This window comes from Lepidochelys olivacea, assembly GCF_965140295.1.
Source record: "Lepidochelys olivacea isolate rLepOli2 genome assembly, chromosome: 2".
NCBI classification, from domain to species: Eukaryota; Metazoa; Chordata; order Testudines; family Cheloniidae; genus Lepidochelys; species Lepidochelys olivacea.
Genome location: NC_140412.1, coordinates 169,373,127 through 169,398,740, shown reverse-complemented (window position 1 = coordinate 169,398,740; position 25,614 = coordinate 169,373,127). Strand labels below are relative to the sequence as shown.

Here is a 25,614-nt window from a genome sequence, read left to right as displayed (position 1 = left end):
CACTTCCTGAACACTACAGTGCTAATAAACGATGGTCACATAAACACCACCCTATACCGGAAACCTACTGACCGTTATTCCTACCTACATGCCTCCAGCTTTCACCCTGACTACACCACACGATCCATTGTCTACAGCCAAGCTCTGCGATACAACCACATTTGCTCCAACCCCTCAGACAGAGACAAACACCTACAAGATCTCTATCAAGCATTCTTACAACTAGAATACCCATCTGCGGAAGTGAAGAAACAGATTGATAGAGCCAGAAGAGTTCCCAGAAGTCACCTACTACAGGACAGGCCTAACAAAAAAAATAACAACGCCACTAGCCATCACCTTTAGCCCCCAACTAAAACCCCTCCAACGCATTATTAAGGATCTACAACCTATCCTGAAGGATGACCCAACACCCTCTCAAATCTTGGGAGACAGGCCAGTCCTTGCCTACAGTCAGCCCCACAACCTGAAGCAAATAGTCACCAGCAGCCACATACCACACAACAGAACCACTAACCCAGGAACTTATCCTTGCAACAAAGCCCGTTGCCAACTGTGCTCACATATCTATTCAGGGGACACCATCACAGGGCCTAATAACATCAACCACACTATCAGAGGCTCGTTCATCTGCACATCCACCAATGTGATATATGCCATCATGTGCCAGCAATGCCCCTCTGCCATGTACATTGGTCAAACTGGACAGTCTCTATGTAAAAGAATAAATGGACACAAATCAGATGTCAAGAATTATAACATTCATAAACCAGTCGGAGAACACTTCAATCTCTCTGGTCACATGATTACAGACATGAAAGTTGCAATATTACAACAAAAAAACTTCAAATCCAGACTCCAGCGAGAGACTGTTGAATTGGAATTCATTTGCAAATCGGATACAATTAACTTAGAATAGAGAATAGAGACTGAGAGTGGCTAAGTCATTATGCAAGGTAACCTATTTCCCCTTGTTTTTTCCTACCCCCCCCCCCAGACGTTCTTGTTAAACCCTGGATTTGTGCTGGAAATGGCCCACCTTGATTATCATACACACTGTAAGGAGAGTGATCACTTTAGATAAGCTATTACAGCAGGAGAGTGGGGTGGGGGGAGGTATTTTTTCATGCTTTGTGTGTATAAAAAGATCTTCTACACTTTGCACAGTATGCATCCGATGAAGTGAGCTGTAGCTCACGAAAGCTTATGCTCAAATAAATTGGTTAGTCTCTAAGGTGCCACAAGTACTCCTTTTCTTTAGTAGTATTTGTGTTTCAATTTACTCCATTTACTTCAGTGAGTTTGCATCAGTGTCAATGAAGAGAACTTGGCCCAAAGTTTTGCAGTCCCTGTTCAAGTGAGCCAGGAAAACCATGTTAAAAGTGTTGTAGTGAGCCTGCAGTGTCAGAGTGCAGGGGCCCTAGGTAAGTCCTTGGTGAGTAAGGGTTAACTTCTGCCCCACTTCCCCCTCCTTTTGCACAGCTGCTCACAGGAAAGGCTGCATGAGGGATCATCTGCTAGTTCTGTGTTTGTACAGTGCCTAGCACAATGGAGTCTAGGTCCATGACTAGGGCTTCTAGGTGGTACTGTACTAAAGCCTTTGGGAAGATAGGCTGTACACCTCAGGTCAATGGACTGGATTAAAATCCAGGCTTGGGTGCTTCTATGTTTTCTTTTTGATTCCATTAACTTATTTAACTTTATTGTTACAAATACTAATCCTTGAAGAAAAGACCTTATTGAGCATAGCTGGGTTTTTTTTTCCTGCTGCTTCATTCCTCTCCTTTACCATGCTAAAATGTAATCACGACTATATATCTGCTCATATGGTTTTCCTGGCCAGTGCATATGAGGCTTAATTGTGCTACAAAACAGTACCAACTCTGAATTATAGATGATGGGTGGGGTTTTCAAATGGAGTCAGGAATCCCACTGAAAGTCAACAGAATTTGAGTGCTTAACTCTCTTAGGCACTTTTGAACATCCCACCCTTGTCTGTGCAGTACATGGTATGTCTGTCATATCCCTCTACTAAATGGAAGTATGTTAGATATGCTCATATACACACAATTGGCTCAACTAGTGGAATTGTTCCTTTAGTTCACCTAATTTAATCTTGTGGCATAGGGGAGTGGCAAGGAGGAGGGTGGTGTTAAGACAACTCTTATGAATTTTCCTGCCTATACTGTACAAATACCTGGTTAGCTGATGACATTGGTGACTGCTTATATGACGAAAAATTCTAAGGTTGTTACTTGGCAGGTATCCTGTATTTAATAGTCCCAATCCCAAAGAGTTTATAGTCGTGTTCACAGACACTGTTTTTGTTCTATGCTTGTACAGTGCCTCTCACAGTAGGGGGTCCGTGACCAAGGCTCTTAGGCACTATTGCAATACAAATAAGTAATAAGTATTATGAACTATTTTTAAAAGGGCTTGGAGGTCAGAGGAAATATTTGTATTTACCTTGCAAATATGATGCTTGTTAATCTTAATTATTAATTGTTAAATCTTAATTATTACAGGAACGGTAATTTAAGTTTATTTAAAATGTGAAATAAAGCATTACTGCTTGATAATGGTATACAAAATATTTTTTAATGATAGTGTTTTCCATGGTAAACATATATCAGTACAATGTTCTGACTTTTACTCTAAAAAGTAAGATGTTAAAATCTAAGTGAAATGATAAACGTTAGAACTACACGTTAACTTCACAATACTCCTTTGTGAATCAAAAATAACACTTCTTGTGGTTTCTTAGTTTACAATTAAAATGAAGAACTTAGTTTGGGTGACAGGCTATATCTCCCTTAGTCTGCTGAGTTGAATATAATTAATTTTAAAACTTTAGGCTGATTTAAAAAAAGAAGGTGCTCTTTTGATTTTTACAAGCGTGAACTGTAAGTGGTGATAAAACTCTGTATACAGAATTGCATTCTGCTTTACAGTGACACCAAGAATAATGCATTGTAGAGATTTCCAAGTTATTTTGCCAATTAGTATGCCACAGCCACTATCTTAATGGGATCCATGATAAGACAGCTACATCTTTCGGCACATGTTGAATCCTAGTGTAGATCTTAAGTGAAACGAAGTCTACTCAGTAACAGCACTGAGACTGTCAAGTTATCTTCAATGAGACAATTTTACTTTGTTTTTTTCATCTTCTGTAACTACACAGATTCTATCAGATATTATAGCCCAATAAATCTATTAACATGCTTGGACCTCAGACAGTTCCATCAGCTCATTCAAGATGTCTTGTAAAAATAAATGCTAGACTCACCAAGTTATCAATGATAAATTATCTGTTTATTTGTAAACATGGAACTAGCAGTAGATGCCTCCATCAAATCCATCTTTACTGTTCCTGTTGCACAGTCTTATTAATTATCATACCCTATGGAAATTAAGTAAAACTAAATTATCAACAAATATCCTAAATATTGGTATTGAGTCCAATCCTGCAGCCTTTACTTAGGCAAAAGTGCCATTGAAGTAGAGGTGCAAGTTTTCCCCTAACATGGACTGCAGGATTGTACCCATTCAACTACTATTCCCCAGGGGTAGCTAGGTACATGCTACAAAGACTGGTAGCATTAAAATCTGTTTACATTTCAGGATAATTTTCATGTTTTGTTTCATAAAATGGAATATCTCATCTCAAGATTACTGACAACCATTCTTACAATAAGTTATTCAATTTGCTTTCTACCTGTGATAAATAAACAATCCTGAGGTTTAAATCAATATTGACCAGTCAAGTTCACACACACAATAAATGACTATATGCCGACTGACATCAGCTAAGTTCAATGGAAATTTTTGTTCAATTCTGAGCCAATCAGAAAGCATGCATCTCTGATTCTTGATTGGCTCATCAGAGGCAATGTGTCTTTCTTGCCATATTATTGCATCTCCATTTAGGATGATAGTTTAAAGAAAGAGATGTTACATTTAAGAAGTTTATAGCCATTGAAAGATTTTTTTTCAAATTTTTCCGATTAAAACAGAATGTATGTAACAATACAATTCAGAAGTAAAAGTAAGAAAACACGTCTGACAAATTCATCCTGTTTTTGGATTCCTGCCGCCTTGCTCACAAATCCTTAATATGAAAGGCAAAGCCTTTCTTTATAAATATCAAGCCTTCATAATAAGATAAAGGAGGTTCTTATTCTACAACTTTAATTGGGTTGTCTCGTGAAGTTTGGCATTTGAAAAAAAAACACATTTGTTTCAACTCCCTTCATGATGAAAAATTATATTACAATGAAATGTTTTAACAGGCTGACAAATAACCTCAAAAGGATGTTTCTAGCTTCACCTTATTCACAAAACTAGGAGGTTTATAAAAGGGTGAGTCTGAAGGCAATACCAGAGAGGACTTTTGGTGGAATTCAAAATGGGATGGAGCGTGCTAAGTGTAGATAGGGTTGTCAGGGAGCTATGAAGCGCTAGCAAGTCTTTACTGAGCTTGTGCAAACTGTTTTTTTCAAAAGGATTTTAACTTGGCTAAATTTGGGGCAGATTTTCCCAGGGACAGTAAAAGGCATACCCCTGACACAAAGGCCAGCCCCTGCCCAATTTCATGTTCTTGCTCCAGGGCATGGGGAGGCTGTTGAGCTTTTTAAAGGAAAGGTGAACAATTTTTTTTGACACAGAGGAAATTTTGCCCAACTTTTTTCTAAGAAATAGCTGAACCCTTTTGGCTGACGTTTTCCCCCCCCAAAAAATCAGCCCCGCGGCAGACACTTGTCATGGAAAATTTCAGCCTAAGTGGTTAAAGTTTGGCAAAGTTATATGGACCTTTAAACAAGGCTTTATAATGGGAATTATCAGGCAGGGGTAGTAATAGGCAGTGCTACAAGCCCCACGTATAATACAGCTGTTTTCATTCTTTAGATACATCTACTTACCTCTGAGGAGACTCTCCACTGAACTCTTCCTTCACAATTTTCCAGGTCTTAAAGGCACAATAACCACACACCAGCCAAGCAGTTCTTAACAGTCTATACACTTTCTCTGTTAGTTTTTAAGTAGAATATGGTGAACTGGGACTTAAAGTTTGGGCCTAGTCTAAATTTTTAACCCTTCCTTTATTCTGAATTGAACCTGAATCTTCAGGGTTTATTAAGCTACATATGTCCCAGTGATAAGCATCCCTCTCTACCCACTTTCCTACTTGTAATGAAGCCCGTGTGGCCCCTATCAGAAGATCTTATTCCCAAACTGTCCACCAGCATCCCCTCTCTAAAGACTTAATATTGCCAGAGGGAAATGTAGTTGGCTGCCAGTGGCCATCCTAGCACCTCCTGCACAGCTAGTGTGGGGAATGGGTCACCAGTGACCTTTTCTGGTGTGTTTTTTTTTTTTGTTTTGTTTTTTGCTGCTTAGGCAGGCATCTCCTGTCGCTTTACACTTCCAGAGTTTATCTGAATGTCTTTGTAGAAGGCACTTAAATGGTGCGAGACTGTGCCAAAGTTCTGCACTTTTGACAGGAAATATTAGAATAAATCTACCCCCAATTCTAATTTGCAACTCAGTGCAGAAGCTCTTTTTTGCTGGGGAATGCTGTACATGACTACGCTACCACCATCATTAGAGCATAATGAAGAGGTCTGGTTCCTAAAAACAGTTATGACGGCTATGATATTAACTTAAGCAAAATTGATATCACAGCATTCTCTAACCTTGAGCTGTAGATTCCTAATCTATTAGGCAAGGGGAAAATAAGACAGATGTTTAAAGATAGTTGAGAGGAAGCATAGTCTAGTGATTAAAGCATGGCAGTGGGACACAAGATTTGGCCCCACAGCAGTGATTTCAGATGGAATATGTTCTTTCAGTTGTTTTTATTTTCCAATCTGTTTGTTATGTTTAACTTTTATTCCTTATTATTTAATCAGGCTTCTTAGCTTGACCAAATACTACACTTAAGATACTTTGAAATACTAGTGATTTCCCCTAATGAGAAGTTGTACATAAACATTTGATTGATGTAGTGCAGATACAGGAATATTCTGAAAGTACCATTAATTAGCTGTGTTATCCATTGCCAGTTTTTTGCATGTTGTATGTAAATATCTGTGTTTTTTAACAGAACCAATGGAAAGTTAATTGCCAAAACCAAACATGAACAAACACTTGTATGTGTGTAAGGGTGGGGCAGGGAAAGGGGCATAATTTTATAGGCTTTGAATAAATCCTAATGTTCAGTAGCCATCAGACATGGTGAGGTGGTGTATTTCACTAGAAAAAATGATGCCACAGATCCTGCTGTCTCACCCCGCCTCCCCTGCCTGTCAAAATGGCAGTCTAAATTTTAGTCAGGTTTAAATTATCTTTCAGAAGTGTTCTCTCTAATAATACTGATCCTTTTCATTTTGGTGTTTGTTCAAGAATCAGCTTACAACTCAGAATGTCTCTCTCCACACACGCATGCCCCTTTTTCGATAATCCCCTCGTATAATCTACCTTTATCATGATAATAATGATCCCTTACAAGCATTAGGACAGAACTGGCCATAGAATGTAATACTTCAACTAATACTTATCTGTATTTCCAGAATGAGCTTAAATCATCATTAGCAGCAGTAGCTTATTGTTTTCTTTATCATAGTTCAATCAAATTTGGAGAGGTAATTATTGTACAGATGTATGTGTATTGATATAACATTAATACTTCAGTCAGTGGTGTACTCATATATTATAACTCCTATCAATTTCCTGTATCTGTTTTTGCTATTTGCAATCGCATCATCATCAAATTCAACTTTGCTCTCTCTGTCAGGATCAGGCTCTATGAATTGTTCATCTATTATTCCCTAAAACATTTTTTTGTGACACAACTGAGGTGTTCATGTGATCTCTTGAGCCTATTATTTATACAACTTTTAGAGGTGGTCAAAAAATTTCATTAAGTCATTTTCTGAGGGAAAGTGCAATTTAGCCCAAATTAAAACATTTAGCACCAACATGTACATTTAGATGACATTTTGACAGGTTAACGTCCAAATGAATTGTTTAACTTTCTCACTTTGTTTGTGTTGCAATGTTTCATTTCAATATTAGCATGCTTCATTTTGACTTAAATATTTAATTTAAATGTTACATTTAATATTATACCAATTCAACATTACTGAAACAGTGTTTCTGAATAATTTTTTGGGGAATTTAATGCTAAAATTCTTTCCTAGTTTGTGATTAATTTGCTCATCTTATCAGGTCCCTTCTTTGGTACCCCCTAGTGATATTGGTACGTGATTTCAAACCTAGCTGCAGACACCTTGAGTGATAGTGGAACACACTGAACCTTCTTGTTGGCTGGGTCGTATGAAAAGTCAGTCCAGTCACTACTAGATCTGGCTAAATGTGAAAAGTTAATTGATTTGCTGATCCTTTTGTGAATAAAATCATTGAGGCTGAGTCATTGTGACTGTGAAGTCATGTTATTCATGATTCATGTATATTTGGAGAAACCACCCATGTTTGTGAAAACAGTTTTTACCACAGACTTTCTAAAAATTCACACTAGAATGTGCATTATTCACTGTTCTGTCATTCAGAGTCCATCCTTTGGTGAGGGCAGAAGGAAAGGACTTGGCTGCTACCCCCTACAGTCAAATGAGAAGGTCCCTAATTCTGCCTTCTTCCTTACTGGACCTTGCTAGATCTCCCTGACTCAATCAGCACCAAAATTGTCCTCAGGGTTGAAGGAACTGTAGGTTGCATCCAGATATTCCACATATTCCTCCCAAATAGGCGGTGCTGTGATCAAGAGAGAGGCTTTAATTTGAACCTCTTTTATTTTTTGATTGGCTCTCACTAAAGTATTTTGTGGTACCATGTATGAAAGGCAGTATATAAAAATAAATTGTATATTATTACTCTTCATGTGGGAAACATAAACACAGCAGGAAGCCTTTTCTATGATTTGTTAGTCTCTGAATTTTTGTTTTCCTTTGAAGATGAAAGGAAACACAATGCATTTACTTCTGACAATTAAAGTTGACATGCAGAGGATTTTCAGGAGATCTGAACCACCCAAGTTGCTCCTGTTTCCACAGGAATTACTGTGTGCAGTTTTCATTTCACTTGGCTTCATTTCTTCCTTTAGGCTAATCACACATTTGGTTTTGTGGACAACCTGAAAATTTATTCTGAGGCCTGGCTAAGGATGTCTGAGGTTTTTAAGAGCAGTGAAAACTTCCTCATGGTCAATCAGCTCCAGGTTGGTGAATTGTCGATGACTTCCTACTTTCCAATACTATCCACAGGAACAAATAATTGAAGAATTAAAGTAGCCTGTAAAGAAGTGGTAATTCTAGAAATACTAGATCACTATAGGAAATGGAGTTCAGGATCAGCCTTTACAAAGATCCTGGCTCTCAGGTGGAGGAATTACCAGAAATTCTGCAGGATAGCGGTGGTGGTACAGTCAGCACAGACATATGAGTTTTTCTTATGAGTGGCACTTGAAGACCGTATGTCTGTGACAGTAAACCCTGCTAAAGTTTAGATTATAGATCTACAATGGGGTGGTCCTGAAAATCTTTTCAATTTTAAAGTAGCTAGAATGAGTAGTTACCTCCCTGTCTGCAGTATTACCATGTGATATTGGAAATACTATGAATAGTACAATGGCGAACAGTCACTTACCGAAGGCAGCGATTCTCAAACTTTAGCAACCTGAGGACCCCCATTTTGATTTAAAATTTTTGGGGGGTCCCCAAGCCTCCCACTCAGCCCCAGGCCCTACCCCCACTCCACCCCTCCCCCTCCTCTTCCACACCTCTTTCCGCCTCCTCCCCTGAGCGCACTCCATCCCCGCTCCTCACCCTGTCTCCCAGCGCCTCCTGAACGCTGCTGAACAGCTGTTCCCTGGCATGCAGGAGGTGCTGGGAGGGAGAGGGAGGAGTTGATCAGTGGGGCCCACGGACACCCGGAGTATGTTTGGGGACCCCTTGGGGTCCGCAGACTGCAGTTGAGAAACGTTAATCTAAGACAATTGGCAAGTTTTTAAATACTCTTTACAGCTTGAACTTGCTTAATTCTCATAATTGTCTTCCCCAATGTAATTGATCAGGTCTCACAGGGACAATGGAGGAAATTTAAAATGCAACAATAGCAGTGACTGCTTAAATGTAGCACCTGGTTAACAGTTTTTCCTGTCTGTTTCCAAGTCATATCTTCTTTCTTTGGTCATTAAAATGTAGTTTTGGCACTTTTTACTCTTCACCATCTGCAGAGCCATTAAGCTGTGGAAGAATAAACTGATGCTCATGCATCAACAATAGCATTGTTAATTAAGATTCAATTAAGGAATGTTACTTGTGATCCCTGAAAGGCCTCGTGGAGCTAATTGTTAGTCCTTTTTCTTGGAAACTGAGCAAATGAGATATAGAAATTGAGACAATGAACATGGAAACTGAAGATGCTATTTTCCAGATAATATTGTTTGTACGACTGTTAATAATGCAATGCTCCAAAATGTTGTGTTTTACAGAACAAGCAAAAGGAAAGGTCTCTTCCCTAGCCAATTTACAATAAATGTATAGATTTCAGAGTAACAGCCGTGTTAGTCTGTATTCACAAAAAGAAAAGGAGTACTTGTGGCACCTTAGAGACTAACCAATTTATTTGAGCATAAGCTTTCGTGAGCTACAGCTCACTTCATCGGATGCATACTGTGGAAACTGCAGAAGACATTATATACACAGAGACCAGGAAACAATACCTCCTCCCACGCCACTCTCCTGCTGGTAATAGCTTATCTAAAGTGATCACTCTCCTTACAATGTGTATGATAATCAAGTTGGGCCATTTCCAGCACAAATCCAGGTTTTCTCACCCTCTGCCCCCTGGAGAGTGAGTTTGTCGGGAGGTGGGGGTGGAGTGGGGGTGGGGCGGAGGGTGTGAAAACCTGGATTTGTGCTGGAAATGGCCCAACTTGATTATCATACACATTGTAAGGAGAATGATCACTTTAGATAAGCTATTACCAGCAGGAGAGTGGGGTGGGAGAAGGTATTGTTTCATGGTCTCTGTGTGTATATAATGTCTTCTGCAGTTTCCACGGTATGCATCCGATGAAGTGAGCTGTAGCTCACGAAAGCTCATGCTCAAATAAATTGGTTAGTCTCTTAGGTGCCACAAGTACTCCTTTTCTTTTTAATAAATGTATAGATGTGACTCAGTGAGTTGGGGAAACAAGGGGTGAGGAAGGTTAAAGGTGTACAACAAATAAGGTTGTATGGTTACTTATTTTAGGCATGTGCATACTTTCATGTATCTGCTAAGTACAAGGGGCCAGAGTCGGATGTTCTTGTTCATGCTGAATAGTACTTTATTCCATGAGTAATCCCACTGAACTCCCATGGAGTATGGAGCTATTATACTGAATCAAGGGGATCAGAATTGGAGAGGAAGTACAATCCAGTGGTTAGGGCACTAGCCTACTAGTCACTGTCAGAGACTGTTTGTATGACCTGGTGCAAGTCACTTAGCCTCAGGTCCCTATCAGTAAAATAGGGATAATAGCACTGCCCTATCTTACAAGAGTGTTGTGAGGACAAATACACTAAAGATTTGTCAGGTGCTTGTCCGTAGGAGGGGGTGTTTTTATCAGTGGTTCTTTGGTGCCCAAAGCTGTTGGAACCATAAGCCTAATCTTTAGTTGCATCTCATTATGAAGTGTATCTGCCATTTTGGAGCCACATTTTCTTCCATGACATACAAACCTGGTGTTAGCTCACTAATGCCATAAATTATTGACAGCTAAAATGTGGAATCTTGAAGCTGAGTTTATAGAAAGTTTTCTATAGTGGGCATTTTAATTTTTTTATAAATATTTTTACTCTTAGTTAAGGTATGTGCAGATGTTAGCGATATTCTCCACTTAACTAATGATTCCTACATAACATCAGGTTATGAGTTTGGGGTCTTTGTCGTACGTTTGAAAAGGCAGGGTCACACCTTTGGCCGTATTGCACTGAGAGCAATGGCTGAAAGATACCAAATGCCAGTTCATTTCCCAGTAACTCTCAACTCTGATTAGGGCAGCAGTTCCCCAGGGAGCGTTTGAAACAACATGAACAGATTTTTTTTTAATCCCTTTGCTGATCTTAAACAGCCAATTAAGAAAACCCTACAATCTCAGTGCTGGTTTAATAATGGAAACAAAAGAAAACAACAAGATGGAGATGAGGATGGAAATGTATGGTATGATATATCAATCTGTGATAGGCACTTACTTGGTTCCCATCCATGTAGTATCTAATTGCCTCAGAATCTTCAGTGCATTTCTCCTCGTATTTCCGTGAGGTCATTTTACAGATGAGGAGCTCAGGCACAGATACTAAGTGACATGCCCAAGGTCACACAGAAGAAATCTATGGCTGAGTAGGGAGATCTATGACTCTTTGTGTGTGTGTATGTAAAAAAAATTCAGCAACTCTATCACAGATGCTATCTTGCAAATCATTTCTCTTACTTTAGGAAGCTCTCCAAAACAGTTTTATAAAGAACTTCATAGAAAGTCACTTGAATATTGATGTGGGGAATCTCATTGGAAAGCTGCAAGAGTATGGTAGGTATATCTGCATATGGACACACAAGATTTATTATCCCCATGACTTTGTGTTTGACTGAAATTTCAGCAGTAATAACTCTTGGTTATGATTCACATTGCCCTTACTTAAATAAAAACTAAAAGTGCATTTTACAATTATCTCATTTTAGTTTCAAACATTTTTAATATTGTTTGCTCATTTATCCTTTTGTAAAGAAACACAGTTAATTTTGCTGCATCTTACCTCATGTCCATACAATTAAATTCCATCCATTTCACTAACAGATAAAGATTAATATCTTTAAAATAGAAATTCCCTTATTTTATAAATAATTTGAATCCAGTTCTTTCCCACCTTATGGGCCTGATCCTTTCAAGACCCACAACTTTTGTTGAGCCAAATGAGAGTGGCAAGTGCGGCTGGGTGTAAAACAAGAATTCTGTTTAACAAAAGATTTTGAGGGTCTGAAATTTGTTTCCATTCCACATTGGAATGAAAATGAGATATTTTGAAATATTTCATGTAAAAACATGAGACACACAGAATAGTCAGTAGCCTAATGGTCAGGGCACTTACCTGAGATGTGGACAACCCAGGTTCAAGGGCCTGCTCAGCCTAATTTTGAGTCCTTTCACTTTCACTTGTTGGTGCTGATCCGTTTTGAATAAATAGGAAAATATCCATTGGGTCAGAGAGGAAAACACTGACTGTATAACCTGTTGGTGAGTGCACTCACCTTTCATGTGGGAGACCTAGTTCAAATCTGACTGGTTTGGAGCAGGGACTTGATCCAGGTGAGGGCCTTAACCACTGGGCTATTCTGGGGGGCACCTGTTTCCCTCACTGTCTGGTTATGAACAGAAATTCCAATAGGTACCCAAGAAAGTGTTTCAATGAATCTGCATTCTCTGACACCCAAAAGTTTCACTGAAAAATTCTCAACCTGCTCTACTTGCAAGTGCTCATTACCTCTCTGGATCAGGACTGTTTCTTGGGCATTTGATTCTGTAGCAGAATCTGCAGAAAAGGTACCTGATTCTGCAAGGTTCTTTGTCCCTCCTCAGAGGTGAAGGCCATTGAAAATTGACTCAGGACCTTACAGAAGTGGCTCTAAGGTAAGTAACAAAGCAGAAAGTAGGTACCAGAAATAGCTGTGCAAAGGTTGCTGTCTTAGTATCTGTCAAGGTTCCTTCACCACTCTGAACTCTAGGGTACAGATGTGGGGACCTGCATGAAAGACCCCCTAAGCTTATTTTTACCAGCTTAGGTTAAAAACTTCCCCAAGGTACAAACTTTGCCTTGTCCTTGAACCCTATGCTGCCACCACCAAGTGTGTTAAACAAAGAACAGGGAAAGAGCCCACTTGGAGACGTCTTCCCCCAAAATATCCCCCCAAGCCCTACACCCCCTTTCCTGGGGAAGGCTTGATAAAAATCCTCACCAGTTTGTACAGGTGAACACAGACCCAAACCCTTGGATCTTAAGAACAATGAAAAAGCAATCAGGTTCTTAAAAGAAGAATTTTAATTAAAGAAAAGGTAAAAGAATCACCTCTGTAAAATCAGGATGGTAAATACCTTACAGGGTAATCAGATTCAAAACACAGAGAATCCCTCTAGGCAAAACCTTAAGTTACAAAAGGACACAAAACCAGGAATATACATTCCATCCAGCACAGCTTATTTAACCAGCCATTAAACAAAAGGAAATCTAATGCATTTCTAGCTAGATTACTTATTAACTAACAGAAGTTCTGAGACTGCATTCCTGATCTGTTCCCGGCAAAAGCAACACACAGACAGACAGATGCTTTGTTTCCCTCCCACTCTTCCCAATTTGAAAGTATCTCATCTCATCATTTTGGTCAGGTGCCAGCGAGGTTATCTTAGCTTCTTAACCCTTTTCAGGTGAAAGGGTTTTCCCTCTGATCAGGAGGGATTTTATAGCACTGTATACAGAAAGGTGGTTACCCTTCCCTTTATTTTTATGAAAATATTGCTAAATTATTTGAGGAAAATGCAGGAGAGGATATTTTATTTAATAAGTTCTGAAACTTCCCCAAGGATTTTACCTTTTTATATATTTAGATATGTTGGTTCCATGTAAATTATGCAACTTGTGAAATATTGCTTTCACTTACAGAAACATGTAATTATGCAATATTCCAAGCACGTAGCAAGTCAGTTGATATTTCTCATGCTCAAATATTTAAATGATTAAGTTGTAAGAGAAAATTTAAAAAATGATGTATTATTCAAAATAAGGTCTTCTAAAGATCAGCTAGGGGGAAAATCTCTGGTGACATACATGGATGCTTAACCTTGTTAGTGCTAGGTTATTAGTATTAGGAATATTCTAGCCCCTGAGATGCTACAAAACCTATATACATATACATATACATATAGTATTATTTCTTCTGTGCCTTCCTGTTGGGTAAAATAGTAGATATTTGTATGGTATTCCCACCCCTGTTCCATTGCTTGTGTTCCTTCTGAATCCATCCCATTGATACTGGCTTGCCTTCTGCTTCTTAGTACATCTGTCACTGTCTCATCTCACAACTGCCTCTCTTCCTGATCCTTGTTCATCTCTTCTTCACTAACAGTGCTGCCTTCCATCCAGATCTGTTTAGTGCATTTCTGCTTCTCTGCCTTCCCATTGTAGTACCTGCTGTGCCACCACTCAGGTGCACTGAGTCCCAATCTTATGTTAATGAGTTAATGACTCTGACCAAGTCAACTCATCACCTAATGTTTTTAAGGATTAAACACTCAAATGTTGTTTTTAAAACTTTTAAGAACCTGGAAGCTCACATTGGCCTTCCCAGTACCTATTTTTCACTCCTCAAATGTGAATAATTATTTGCTGGGAGATGAGCTAGTTTTGTGGGTGTGTTAGACTTTCCTCACAAGTTTCTGTTAAATCCAGTTGCAGTAAGAATTGTTTTGAGTTAAAATTTCCCCGTGCTGAAAACCCATTGTTGTGATTATTCTCTCCAATATAATTAGCACAATCCACAAAAAATTATTTGCAGATCTGAACTCCTCCAAAGGTTGAGGATGTTCATACTCCTGGTTTTGGTGGAAGTTCAATTTTAGAGTGAGGCCAGCTGTGAAGTTCCAGATCCAAACATCACTAACGATCGGAGGGCCTCCAGACCAGGGATTTCTGCAGCCCAGCATCTCCCACAATTCTGTTACAACTGAGCTAATCCCATCCACTCTCTGCAGTTTCTGGAGGTGGTTCCAAGCTGCAGCACAAGTGTGTGCTGGCCACACCTCATTCTCCTGCATGCTGCCAGATCTTCTGCTTCCATGGCAGCAGTCAAGTGACAGTTCATTTGCTTCCACCCTTTCCTTCTGCCTTTATGATTTTCTAACCATTTTGGGGCAGTAACAAGCTTTTTCTTTCTTCCAAGCCTCTTTCCTGGTACAGGGTTTGTTCAGTGTTGTGGTCACAGCCACCCAGCACCTCTCCTGCAGTATCTCCCTGCTGAGCTCCTCTGTTGGCAAAGTCCAACAGGTGCTCTATAGGGGAGGGAGTTTTCCAAGGCTCAACAGAGAATAAATTATGCCCAGCCTTCCCCCAGTTACCTGAACCTAGCTCAGACAGGCATGTTGGGGCCCCTACCTCCACAAATAGCCATGACTCCACTGAAGAAAATCCAACTAGGGAAGACAGAACAGAAAAGTGACAGGCTCTGAGAAAGAAGAAGGCTTCATCCAGATGACCCAGGCTGTAAATCCTGGGGTGACCAAGAATCACAGATTAGACCTCAGCAGGGCTGTCACACCCTCCCCCCATCTTAAAATGGGTATTGAGAACCTTGGGAAGAGTAGCAGCGCTCATGTCTAGCCCTCCTCCTTCCCAATTTGAATTAGGGAGTGCTGATAATGAGACTCCATCTCCTGCTCAGGAGGAAAGGAACCCCAAAGGGGAAGACTTAGATGGAGAGGTTTCTAGAGAGCTCTAGACTCTGCACAAGCCAAGTCACAGAAGATTACACTCTGGTTGCAGCCAGGTAGTAATGCCTGCAAAGCATGCCAAAAGGTCAAAAAAGCCCCAGAAGAATACAAGGGGGAAGAAAAAGTCCAAAAGGTAAACATCCTTTGACTCAGGCGCCTCCTCCTCTTTGGAGGAAGGAGAGCTCTCGGACTCCAAATCTGAGCAGGACTTGGGATAAATGCAACACATGTGGTGGTGGTTTTTTTTTCTGTGCGTTTTTGTTTTTGTGTCTCCCCGCCCCCCCTCCCCCGCCCCGCATCCTGAGAAGTTTGCGACCATGAAATTCTCAGCCAGACATCCAAGCCAACAGCCAGGAAGCATATGTGGTTTTGCCCCTGGATGGCCTCTCCAAGCAAGTCTTGTGCTCCTCTGAGTTCACGGGATCTCTCCTCTTTGGAGAAAAGCTAGATAAGATAGTGGCAGAAAATGCTGCAGAATCAAAGCAGGTTGTCCTCTCTCCTCTGAGTATTCTAAGACGGGAGTACAAGCCCGCTTTCAGGCACACACATCCCTTTCACTCATCCTCCTCACAGAAGTACCAGATGAAGGATATCCAGTTAGACAAGGTTTGGAACTGGGCTCAAGTAGAAATTGGAGGACAGGCTTTGTGTTGGCAGCCCCTGCCTTATGACTCTTATGAAGTCCTGTGTGGACTTCAAATCTGACTTGCTCCCCAGATGGAAACTCTTCTGGCTCTCCCATGAGTAGTCACTCTCCTGTACATCTGCTCTCACAAAAGCAAGGGGATGGAATTGGTACCTGTAGGGGTGAATCTGACCCATAAAATTCACTATTCTTTTATCTCATGGTCAAGGTAATCTTTCCAAAATTGGGATACCCATAGCATTCTCACTGCACTGGAATGGAATGTGAAGTTAGGGAGGGACTTTATGCATCTATGGGATTTAGGAGCATAGTCCTACAACATAGTACTTGTGCTCCTCAATTTCCTAGGCACTTCTGAAAATCTCCCCTTTAAATGATATTTTACAAATAGTTTTATGGTTCTACAATACATTTACAAGAAAACATGGCTCTGACCTCTATATGTTGCCTTGAAACCAATAGTTCCCAATGTGTTTACTCTTCTCAGAGTCTATGATGGAGAAAATGCTTCACAACTCGGTGACTGAGCAGATTAACCTATTGGCAGAGCTCATGGTAAATATCTCCTCCTGTGTGTTACTGGATCGCTTCCAGCATCTTGAATCTGTGGAGAAATTGGAGGCGAAGGCACAAGAGCTCATGCAACAAAATAATTTCTTGGCAAGTAAGTATCTCATTTAAAATACGTACTGACAAGAAACCCCTGATTTCATAAAACTATCATTCCCATATTTTCCCTGTTACAAGAGTGCTTCAGCGACGTGGCAGCCAGGAAGACAGAGAGTAATAAACACATAGAAAACACATATGGTAAAAATACAATAAAAAAATCCACATTTGCCTGCTAAAATTATACCCGTGATTCTTGAACACTGTAATGCAAGCAATAAAAACGAGTGATATTGCTATTATAACTGAGGAATCACTACTAAACAAATTCCTGGAGTCAGTTATACCTAATAAATATGATACCAGGAACAACAGATAGTAATATAAATACGCTGGAGGGTAGGGATAGGATACAGAGGGCCCTAGACAAATTAGAGGATTGGGCCAAAAGAAATCTGATGAGGTTCAACAAGGACAAGTGCAGAGTCCTGCACTTAGGACGGAAGAATCCCATGCACTGCTACAGACTAGGGACCGAATGGCTCAGCAGCAGTTCTGCAGAAAAGGACCTAGGGGTTACAGTGGACGAGAAGCTGGATATGAGTCAACAGTGTGCCCATGTTGACAAGAATGCTATTGGCATTTTGGATGTATATGTAGAGGCATTGCCAGCAGATCGAGGGACATGATCTTTCCCCTCTATTCGACATTGGTGAGGCCTCACCTGGAGTACTGTGTCCAGTTTTGGGCCTCACACTACAAGAAGGATGTGGAAAAATTGGAAAGAGTCCAGCGGAGGGCAACAAAAATGATTAGGGGACTGGAGCACACGAGTTATGAGGAGAGGCTGAGGGAACTGGGATTGTTTAGTCTGTGGAAGAGAAGAATGAGGGGGGATTTGATAGCTCCTTTCAACTACCTGAAAGGGGGTTCCAAAGAAGATGGAGCTAGACTGTTCTCTGTGGTAGCTGATGACAGAACAAGGAGTAATGGTCTCAAGTTGCAGTGTGGGAGGTTTAGATTAGATATTAGGAAAAAATTTTTCACTAGGAGGGTGGTGAAACACTGGAATGAGTTACCTAGGGAGGTGGTGGAATCTCCTTCCTTAGATATTTTTAAGGTCAGGCTTGACAAAGCCCTGGCTGGGATGATTTAGTTGGGGATTGGTCCTGCTTTGAGCAGGGGGTTGGACTAGATGACGACCTGAGGTCCCTTCCAACCCTGATATTCTATGATTCTGTGATTCTATGAATATACAGCGAGAGTGGAATGAAGCCATAGAATAAAAAGGTTTGAAAACAAAATATGCAAAAGAGGCTATTTCATTGCTTTTTTAAGACAGCATCACCTAGTTTTTCCTCCTCTGATTTTTAAATTTCATATCCTTTGGTGTTGCAGAAGAGAGTTAAGAAAATTAATCTTTGTAGGAAGCCTGTTTGCTTAAGAAGGTAACTTTCAAATCAGCTCATTTACACAGACTAAGTTAATTCTTGAGCAAGTTCTATTATTTCTTCTGTCATGTCTCTGTCCCACCTCCTTGAAATGCCTCCTCCACTGCTGGAAATCTGCCTGTTGTGCTGATAAGGCTGTAAAAGGAAGCAAAAAAACAGTCATTCACCATTGTAGAAATTTCTTTTCCCTGCCTGAACTGTTCCCTCCCGGTACATAGCACTCCCTGGAGAGGAGAATAAAATTCTGGCCCCATTGAAGTCAATAGGTGCTTTGCCAGTGACGTCAATGGGGTACGTTTTTATCCATTTTTTTTAATTTTTAATTTGTGCATTTGACGAAGTTCCGCACTGAAGGCCCCAGGGCTTCTAGGAGTTATAAGAGAAGTCATGGTAAAGCAGAGATGGGGGTGAGACCAATTTAAAATCTAGACACAAGACTAGTGCTCAGAAGATCTGGCTCTATTCCCAGTTCTGCCACAGATGACCTGTGTGATCTTGCACATGTTACGTAATCTATCAAAAGTAGGTCCTCCCTTCCCTCAGGGAGGGACCTTCACCTGACAGATGAGATCTTGTCTTTCCTAAGGGCTGCAAGGTAGAGGTCCTTTGTCTTCCGTGGCTTTCCCACAAGTGAGCTGTTCTGCTACCTTTGAGCTTCCCCTCCAGCCTGTGACTCTCTTGGAGATGTAGTGGGTAGGGCTGGCTGAGCCCAGAGCAGCTCCTTAATCCTTTGTTGTCCAGTGTGTGATTTGTATATCCCACCACACCTTTTAAAAGAAGACAAGGGCAACTTTTTCTCTTAATCAAGAATGAAAATATAGCAGAGTAAAAGGGATAGGAGGAACCTAGTCTATTGGTACTCTGTCTGAATTCATCTTACCAGCTTCAGAAAGCAAGTCTGGAGAACAAGTTCTAGAGGACAAAGTACAAGGAAGTTTTTCTTAAGATTTTGTCCAGGCCCACAGAAAAGAGGGTAATTCTAGATCTTAGAAGGCTAAGTACTAAGATAAAATATCAAGCTCTTTAACTGTGTTAACATTAACAGTAAAAGGTGCCTCTGGTAATTTAAAAAAAATGCATTGGGTGATGAATATAGACTTGAAGGATTTCATGTTTCTGTGCTGGAATCCCACCAGTACGAATCTCAGGTTTACAGTACAAGGAAGTAATATACCAATACCACATTCTTTACAAGAAGACAATGTGGCCTTTTTTGAAGATGGATGACTGACTATTCATTGGCAGCATCCTAGCAGAAACATAAGACACAGGACATAAAAGGGACAGGAATATAAAATCTGTAGCATTTCCAATTACAGTTGGACAAAATTTTCCAGATGAAAGACTTTTTATTTTTGCTAAAAAAACAAATTCTTGTTGACTGAAACGTTTTTTAAATGTGTCAATTTTAACATCATGGTTAAAAAAAAATAAAATAAAAATAAATTTTATTTTGACATTTTCATAATGAAACATTTTGATTTTTTGATTCAAAACATCTTGTTTAGAAATATACCTGAAATATATATGTGTTAAAAAGTTTTAACAAAATATTTGGTTTGACCTGAAAAATTTTTTTAAACTTTTTGGTTTGCAAAATTTTTTTGTTTGGGGTAAAATATAACAATTTTAAAATTTTAAATTCTTTTGGAATGGATAGTGATAAATCAGTTATTTACCCAGTTTTATTTCCAATCCATGAAACCCCTTCTTGATTTTGTTTTCCTTTCTTTGATCAGGTATTATATTCAACACCTCAAGTAACAGGAGACGCAGACAAGATTCTGCTGGCCACCTCTCACAACACATTTCTTATACAATTAGAACTAGCATTCTGTACAGCATGAGAACAGATCTGATAAAAAACCCAGTGTGGAAATCCCATCCCCAAAACCTGCCAGGTGATGGGTTCAGATACAACTACATCTTTGTTCCACTTCAAGACATGATTGAAAAAGCCATCATTGCAGTACACGCTGGAGCAGATGCCTCTGAGGCAGAAATACAAGTACAAGCTATGCCATATCCATGCCACACCAGTGACCTGTAAGTAAACGCCCTGCTTTTGAACCTAGTGCTGCACTCTCAATAGTGTGGTTGTGATCTGGCTGAGCTGTATAAAGGGGTTGGGAAGCTGTCAGGTCTTCCTAACTGGTGATTGCCCTATTATGGCATAGAACCAGTGTGGTTGGCTCCTATGCATCTCATTCTGCCATTCCTGGCAGAAAGAATAGAGGGAGAAGAGGATATGGTAAAAGGACGCTGAGAGATTCCTATATGGCAGACGATCCTCTTTGGGAGTTCTTATCAGCACGTGTACTTTACAGCAGCCCAAAGGATTTTCCAAATTACACTGGGGCTGGAGCTATCTTAGGACTAGCTCAATGATCAGGCAGCAGAAACCAGCTCATGTGCGATTTATCCCCTCTACTATGGATAGCAGAGGCTGAGAATCTGTCTGTTGGTTTGCAAAGTGTTTAGTGTATACAAACAAAAGATAAAAGTAGATAACTGAAATGCAAGCCACAAACACTGGAGCAAAATTTGCCTTGTAAACATAATAGGCACTCTAAATATCTTTATTTGCAATTAGCACCTTGCAAAACATTAAAATAATTTGGGACTTTTATTCTTCTTCAATACAAATACAGTGTCACTGTCTTGGAGATACACTTTACATGTTCCTATATACTGATCCTATATTTTACCATTAAATTATAGTACGCATGTTTAACTAGTAGCAGCAAAGGAAGTATTGTTACTAGTCTTGAGTAAAATCATACCCTCAATAATTGTTTTATATATTGTAATATTTTCTGAGTATTAAAATATTGACTTTCTATTTTTACATCTTTCTCCTTTGAGTCTTACACGTATATTTTTGCTTGAACAGGTTCTTGAACAATATTGGTTTCTTTTTTCCATTCATAATGATGTTAGCATGGATGGTATCTGTTGCTGGCATGGTCCGAAAACGGGTTTATGAGAGGGAGATTCATCTTGAAGAGGTAACAGTTAGCTGAGCCTTTGATTGTAAAACTGGTTTAGAGGGGTATACCGAAAATGCACACTAAACTTTAGAAGAGATGGTTTTGTGAACAATAATGCATCTGCTTTGTCTTTCACTCTCTCCTGGGCTCTTAAGCTGAGTTTCAGCTGCCAAATCAGATTCACAGGGATATTTCTTGGAGTCTCATTGGTCTGCAGAGATTTATCTCTGTTGAAATAAAGGAGAGCAGTGAATGACAGAATTATGAAATTTAAAGCCGAGCACCTTTCTTTGAACCAAGTCTTGCAGATAGAGATCCCAATCTTCCATGGTGCTGAATGCCTTCAATTGCTGTTATGTTTATCCATCCTCAAAGAGCAGCCACATACTTTCATTCAGAATTACCTTTATTTTAGATTAGGAGAACACCAACAACAAAAAAATGTAGGGTCTCCTTTAGGTATTCTGAACTGAGTAAAAATGGCTGGGGATTTTAGTCTTTAGGGATTTAAAGTACACAGAGAAAACGAAGGCATAACAGTTACAAAGACAAATAATCACAGCTAAATTTGAAGTCAAGGAGACAAGTTTATGGCACTCAGAAGGTACTCAGTATTTTGCAGGATCAAAACCTAAAAGCCACATATTTAGATATGGATATAACAACATTTTAACTCACAAGAATTCAAATGCTATTTTAGGTTCTGCTGAAGACTTCCTGTTTAACCTTGAGCAAATCATTTAAAATCTCTAGACTTTGGTTTTCCAATGTGTAAAACAGGGCTTATCTACTCTGCAGAGGTGTTTTAAGTATTAACTCACCAATGTTTTCAAGGTGACTTTTGGAAAAACACTAGAGAAATAGTGTATTAGAATCCAAAACAAAGTGGTTTTTTTTTTTAGAATGGTGGGCTCAGATGCATGTGACAATTATTTCTGGCCATATGAGCAATGTTAAATCTGAGAGTTTCACGAATGTATGCAAAAGATTAGTTCATGGTGAAAATTTGTCCTTTTTTCCTATCACCTTTCAAAATTTTGTGATAGGCGAAATTGTAAATTTCCCCAAATTTACTTCTGGATGAGAAATAGCACATTTTCTCTTCAGAAATTGCCCTTAAGTTCAGCAAGAAAACAGCAAAAATAAAGGAAAGGTTGTTTTTCATATTTTTACAATATTCTAATTTTTTTTTGCATAGCACTTTTAGTCTGTGTCTGATAATCATTCATAGTCGTCCATTATTTTTATGGTTATAGTGCTTTTATATTACTACTATTATTTTATACTAATGACATAGATGTGTACGGCACTTGAAAGAATAAAGGTGGATTCTCTACCCAAGAGAGGTTACAATATAAGTTTCTGATCCTGCAAACGCTTGTTCATGAATGTGCGTAGTCCCTTTGGAGTCAATAGGGTTACTCATATGCATTATGCTCAAAAGCAAGCGTCTACGGAATTGGGCCTTAAATTAAGATGAGAGCAACAGAAGGAGTTAACAGCACATGGAGAGAGTGGGAAAAGTATAACACAGGGGTAAGGATAATAGGATTACATGGTCACTTGGGAGGCTAGTGCATATCTCTTGATGGTTAATTTTTTTTAAAAAAAGTTGTGACTAATTATAAAATGTTTCTCTGCTCTTGTAGTATATGAAGACAATGGGTGTGACTCCTGCCATTCATTTCCTAGCTTGGTTTCTGGAGAATGTCATTGTGCTCACTATAAGCAGTTGTGCTCTGGTCATCATTTTAAAAGTGAGCGGCATCATTGTGTACAGCGATGGCTTCCTAGTCTTCCTCTTCATCCTCGATTTTGGAGTGGCGGTGGTTATGCTAAGCTACCTCCTGGGTGCATTTTTTAGCAGTGCCAATACAGCAGCTCTCTGTGCCAGCCTTATATATGTGATCAGCTTTTTACCTTACATAGTTTTGTTGGTCCTGGAGAACCAACTTAGCTTTGCCCTTCAGATCATTACAGTAAGTATTTCTTCTTAAAAACTGTTGATCGATTCATTTCCATAATTATGTGACCTTTAGCAAATCCCCTCATTCTCCTGTCCAGATGTTCCTACTTTGCTCTTACATCTCACTGAAATTGCATGGCTTTCCTAGATAGAAAACCACTCGAGAAATACAGCTTTGAACACAACAGAGTGGAATCTAACATGAATGTTCAAGAAATTGGCAGAACCCTATGGAAACCATAAGGCTCCATATTTCCAATGCACATGCATGATACAGTCTTACAAAAAAAAAGAATAGTTTGGAAAATTAATGTGCTCTCAAATAGTGGTTGACATCCCATTATAGGATTAGTGGTTATCCTGGGCAGAAAAAATGAATATAAAACTTACCAGTGAACTATAGAAATCACTCCTTTGTTTAAAATACAACTACAAGACAAACAGATCTGTAAGAATACATATTGCCCATCCTGCTCTTTGCAGAGGGTACTATGTATGGGGAGAGGAATGAGATTTCCTTTAAAATTCTACTATTGAAAATCATGTTTCGTAATTTTGTTTTATGTTCACTATTCTACATTATAAATTACAATTCAAACAGCTAGTCATGAACTACTTTACCACATTATCTATTTAGAGTTCCTAGGTGGCATTTTCCTATCCTCTGCTTTGTGTTTCACTGTGCTCTGCAAAGCACCCTCCTTTTGTCACAATGAAAATCTCTGATAAGGTCTGATCTAAGCAATGTTTGTTCTCCTGACTGCTGTATTCTCGGAATAGGTATTCCTTATTCTGGAGGTACTGTCAAGTCAGGATCACAGCTATGTTAGCTCACCTGACCTCCTTCCAATTCAAGGAAAACAAACAAGCAAGCAAACAAACCCTACTCCTACTACTGTATTTTAAGATTCCTCTTTTTTATTTGATATACCTAATCCTCTCCAGAGAGGGGAAAAAATAGAACACTAATATACAATGAATACCAGTTGTAATTTAATATTAAACTCAACAGTACTGTAGTTCAAAAGTGTTCATCGATGAACACACAAAGTGAAGGGAATGTGCTATGTCTGTGTAAACACTGCAGGAGTACATCCAAATATGAGTCTGTTATTCTCCAATTGAGGCCCAATAGAGACCAGAAGTTATTCCATTAAGAATAACATTAATTTATGCCTGTAAATTTCTTGAACATTAATGCAAGAAACACAAACAGCTTATGCAAATATTGCACTTTCTTAAATATGTTTAGGACTTTGTCTCAAAACAACACTTTTTTAAGCTCTTTAGAATTTTGTTGAATTTTTAACATTTTTCATATCAGAAAAAAAAACAGTTTTACCCACCATTAAGCTCCTATTCATTCCATATCTGCAAAATTAAATATTATATACACAGAATTAAACAATCTAAGTGACACTGTAAATAGGGAAAAACAAACCAGAAATGCAATAGATCAGTGTTTAGGGTTGAATAGTATGTTATACTCTGTTTGCTACGCATAGAGCTGCCAGCTGCACACATTCAACCCTTATGCTATTGAATACATATTTACCCATTCTGATTCTGACTGATGAGTTCTAAGTCTCCTGTTGACTAGAATGGGAACTGAATCAGGCCCTTGGTCACACAGCAGGTAGCCATCATTCCAGACCATGTTTTTCATGGGGTAGGCTGAGAGAGCTACCTCGGTTGTTTCAATGTTTACCTTGTCCTCCCCACCATATACTTGTATTATCCACCTGTCTTTACATCGTATGCAAATGACATAAGCTCTTAGGGGCAGAAGCTGGTTTTTTAAATGTGCCTGACACAATGGATCCTGCTCAGGGCCTCCAGGCACTCCTATAAGACAAATACATTTGTATATTTAAATACACTGCCTATCTTGTGTGTTCTCTTCCTGCAAAGTCTTATCCATGTGTTTATTTTAAGCCAATAGAACTATTTACAGTGTATAAAGATAGGCATGTACATAAGCCTTTGCCTGATCAGGGGCCTACATCTGTAGTGGTGTACGTCTTTGAGAGAGAGGCAAGTTATACTTGTTTTCCAGGCCCCTGGCAGAATTTTGCCTTTCTGTTTTAAACAATGTGAAACATATTGGATTTGCTGACTTTCAAACTATAGAACGTTTTTCATACAACAATGCATATATTTTATCAGTATTTAGTAATGATTTATTTCCCTCTGATGCTGGTTAGTGATTTTTTCCATTTACCATAATTCTTCCATCCTTGTTACATTACATCACTGAAGTTAGTCATTTTCCATTTTGTACTTTTCTGATGCAGTATGGTGCAATTTATACTGCTCCACTGGAAATAAAATGTTATTTCCTTGCAGTAGAATAGCTGCCCATTGTACAGTATAATGTGTGTTCCATCAGCCTGTCTCTTGTGAATTCTAAG

At 39.2% G+C, this 25,614-nt stretch overlaps 1 protein-coding gene across 1 annotated transcript in view; it reads left to right on the top strand.

The window, feature by feature from the left end:
- Nucleotides 1-25,614, top strand: part of ABCA13 (ATP binding cassette subfamily A member 13) — a gene marked incomplete at its 5' end in the record, with an annotated part of 301,195 nt that overhangs the window by 90,208 nt on the left and 185,373 nt on the right. The window contains 8 exons of the mRNA XM_084621105.1: nucleotides 6,573-6,644; nucleotides 8,123-8,236; nucleotides 10,874-11,041; nucleotides 11,503-11,593; nucleotides 16,675-16,851; nucleotides 19,987-20,293; nucleotides 21,141-21,255; nucleotides 22,887-23,216. Coding sequence (XP_084477231.1) covers nucleotides 6,573-6,644; nucleotides 8,123-8,236; nucleotides 10,874-11,041; nucleotides 11,503-11,593; nucleotides 16,675-16,851; nucleotides 19,987-20,293; nucleotides 21,141-21,255; nucleotides 22,887-23,216 — 1,374 coding nt within the window. The remainder of the gene's footprint in view (nucleotides 1-6,572; nucleotides 6,645-8,122; nucleotides 8,237-10,873; nucleotides 11,042-11,502; nucleotides 11,594-16,674; nucleotides 16,852-19,986; nucleotides 20,294-21,140; nucleotides 21,256-22,886; nucleotides 23,217-25,614) is intronic.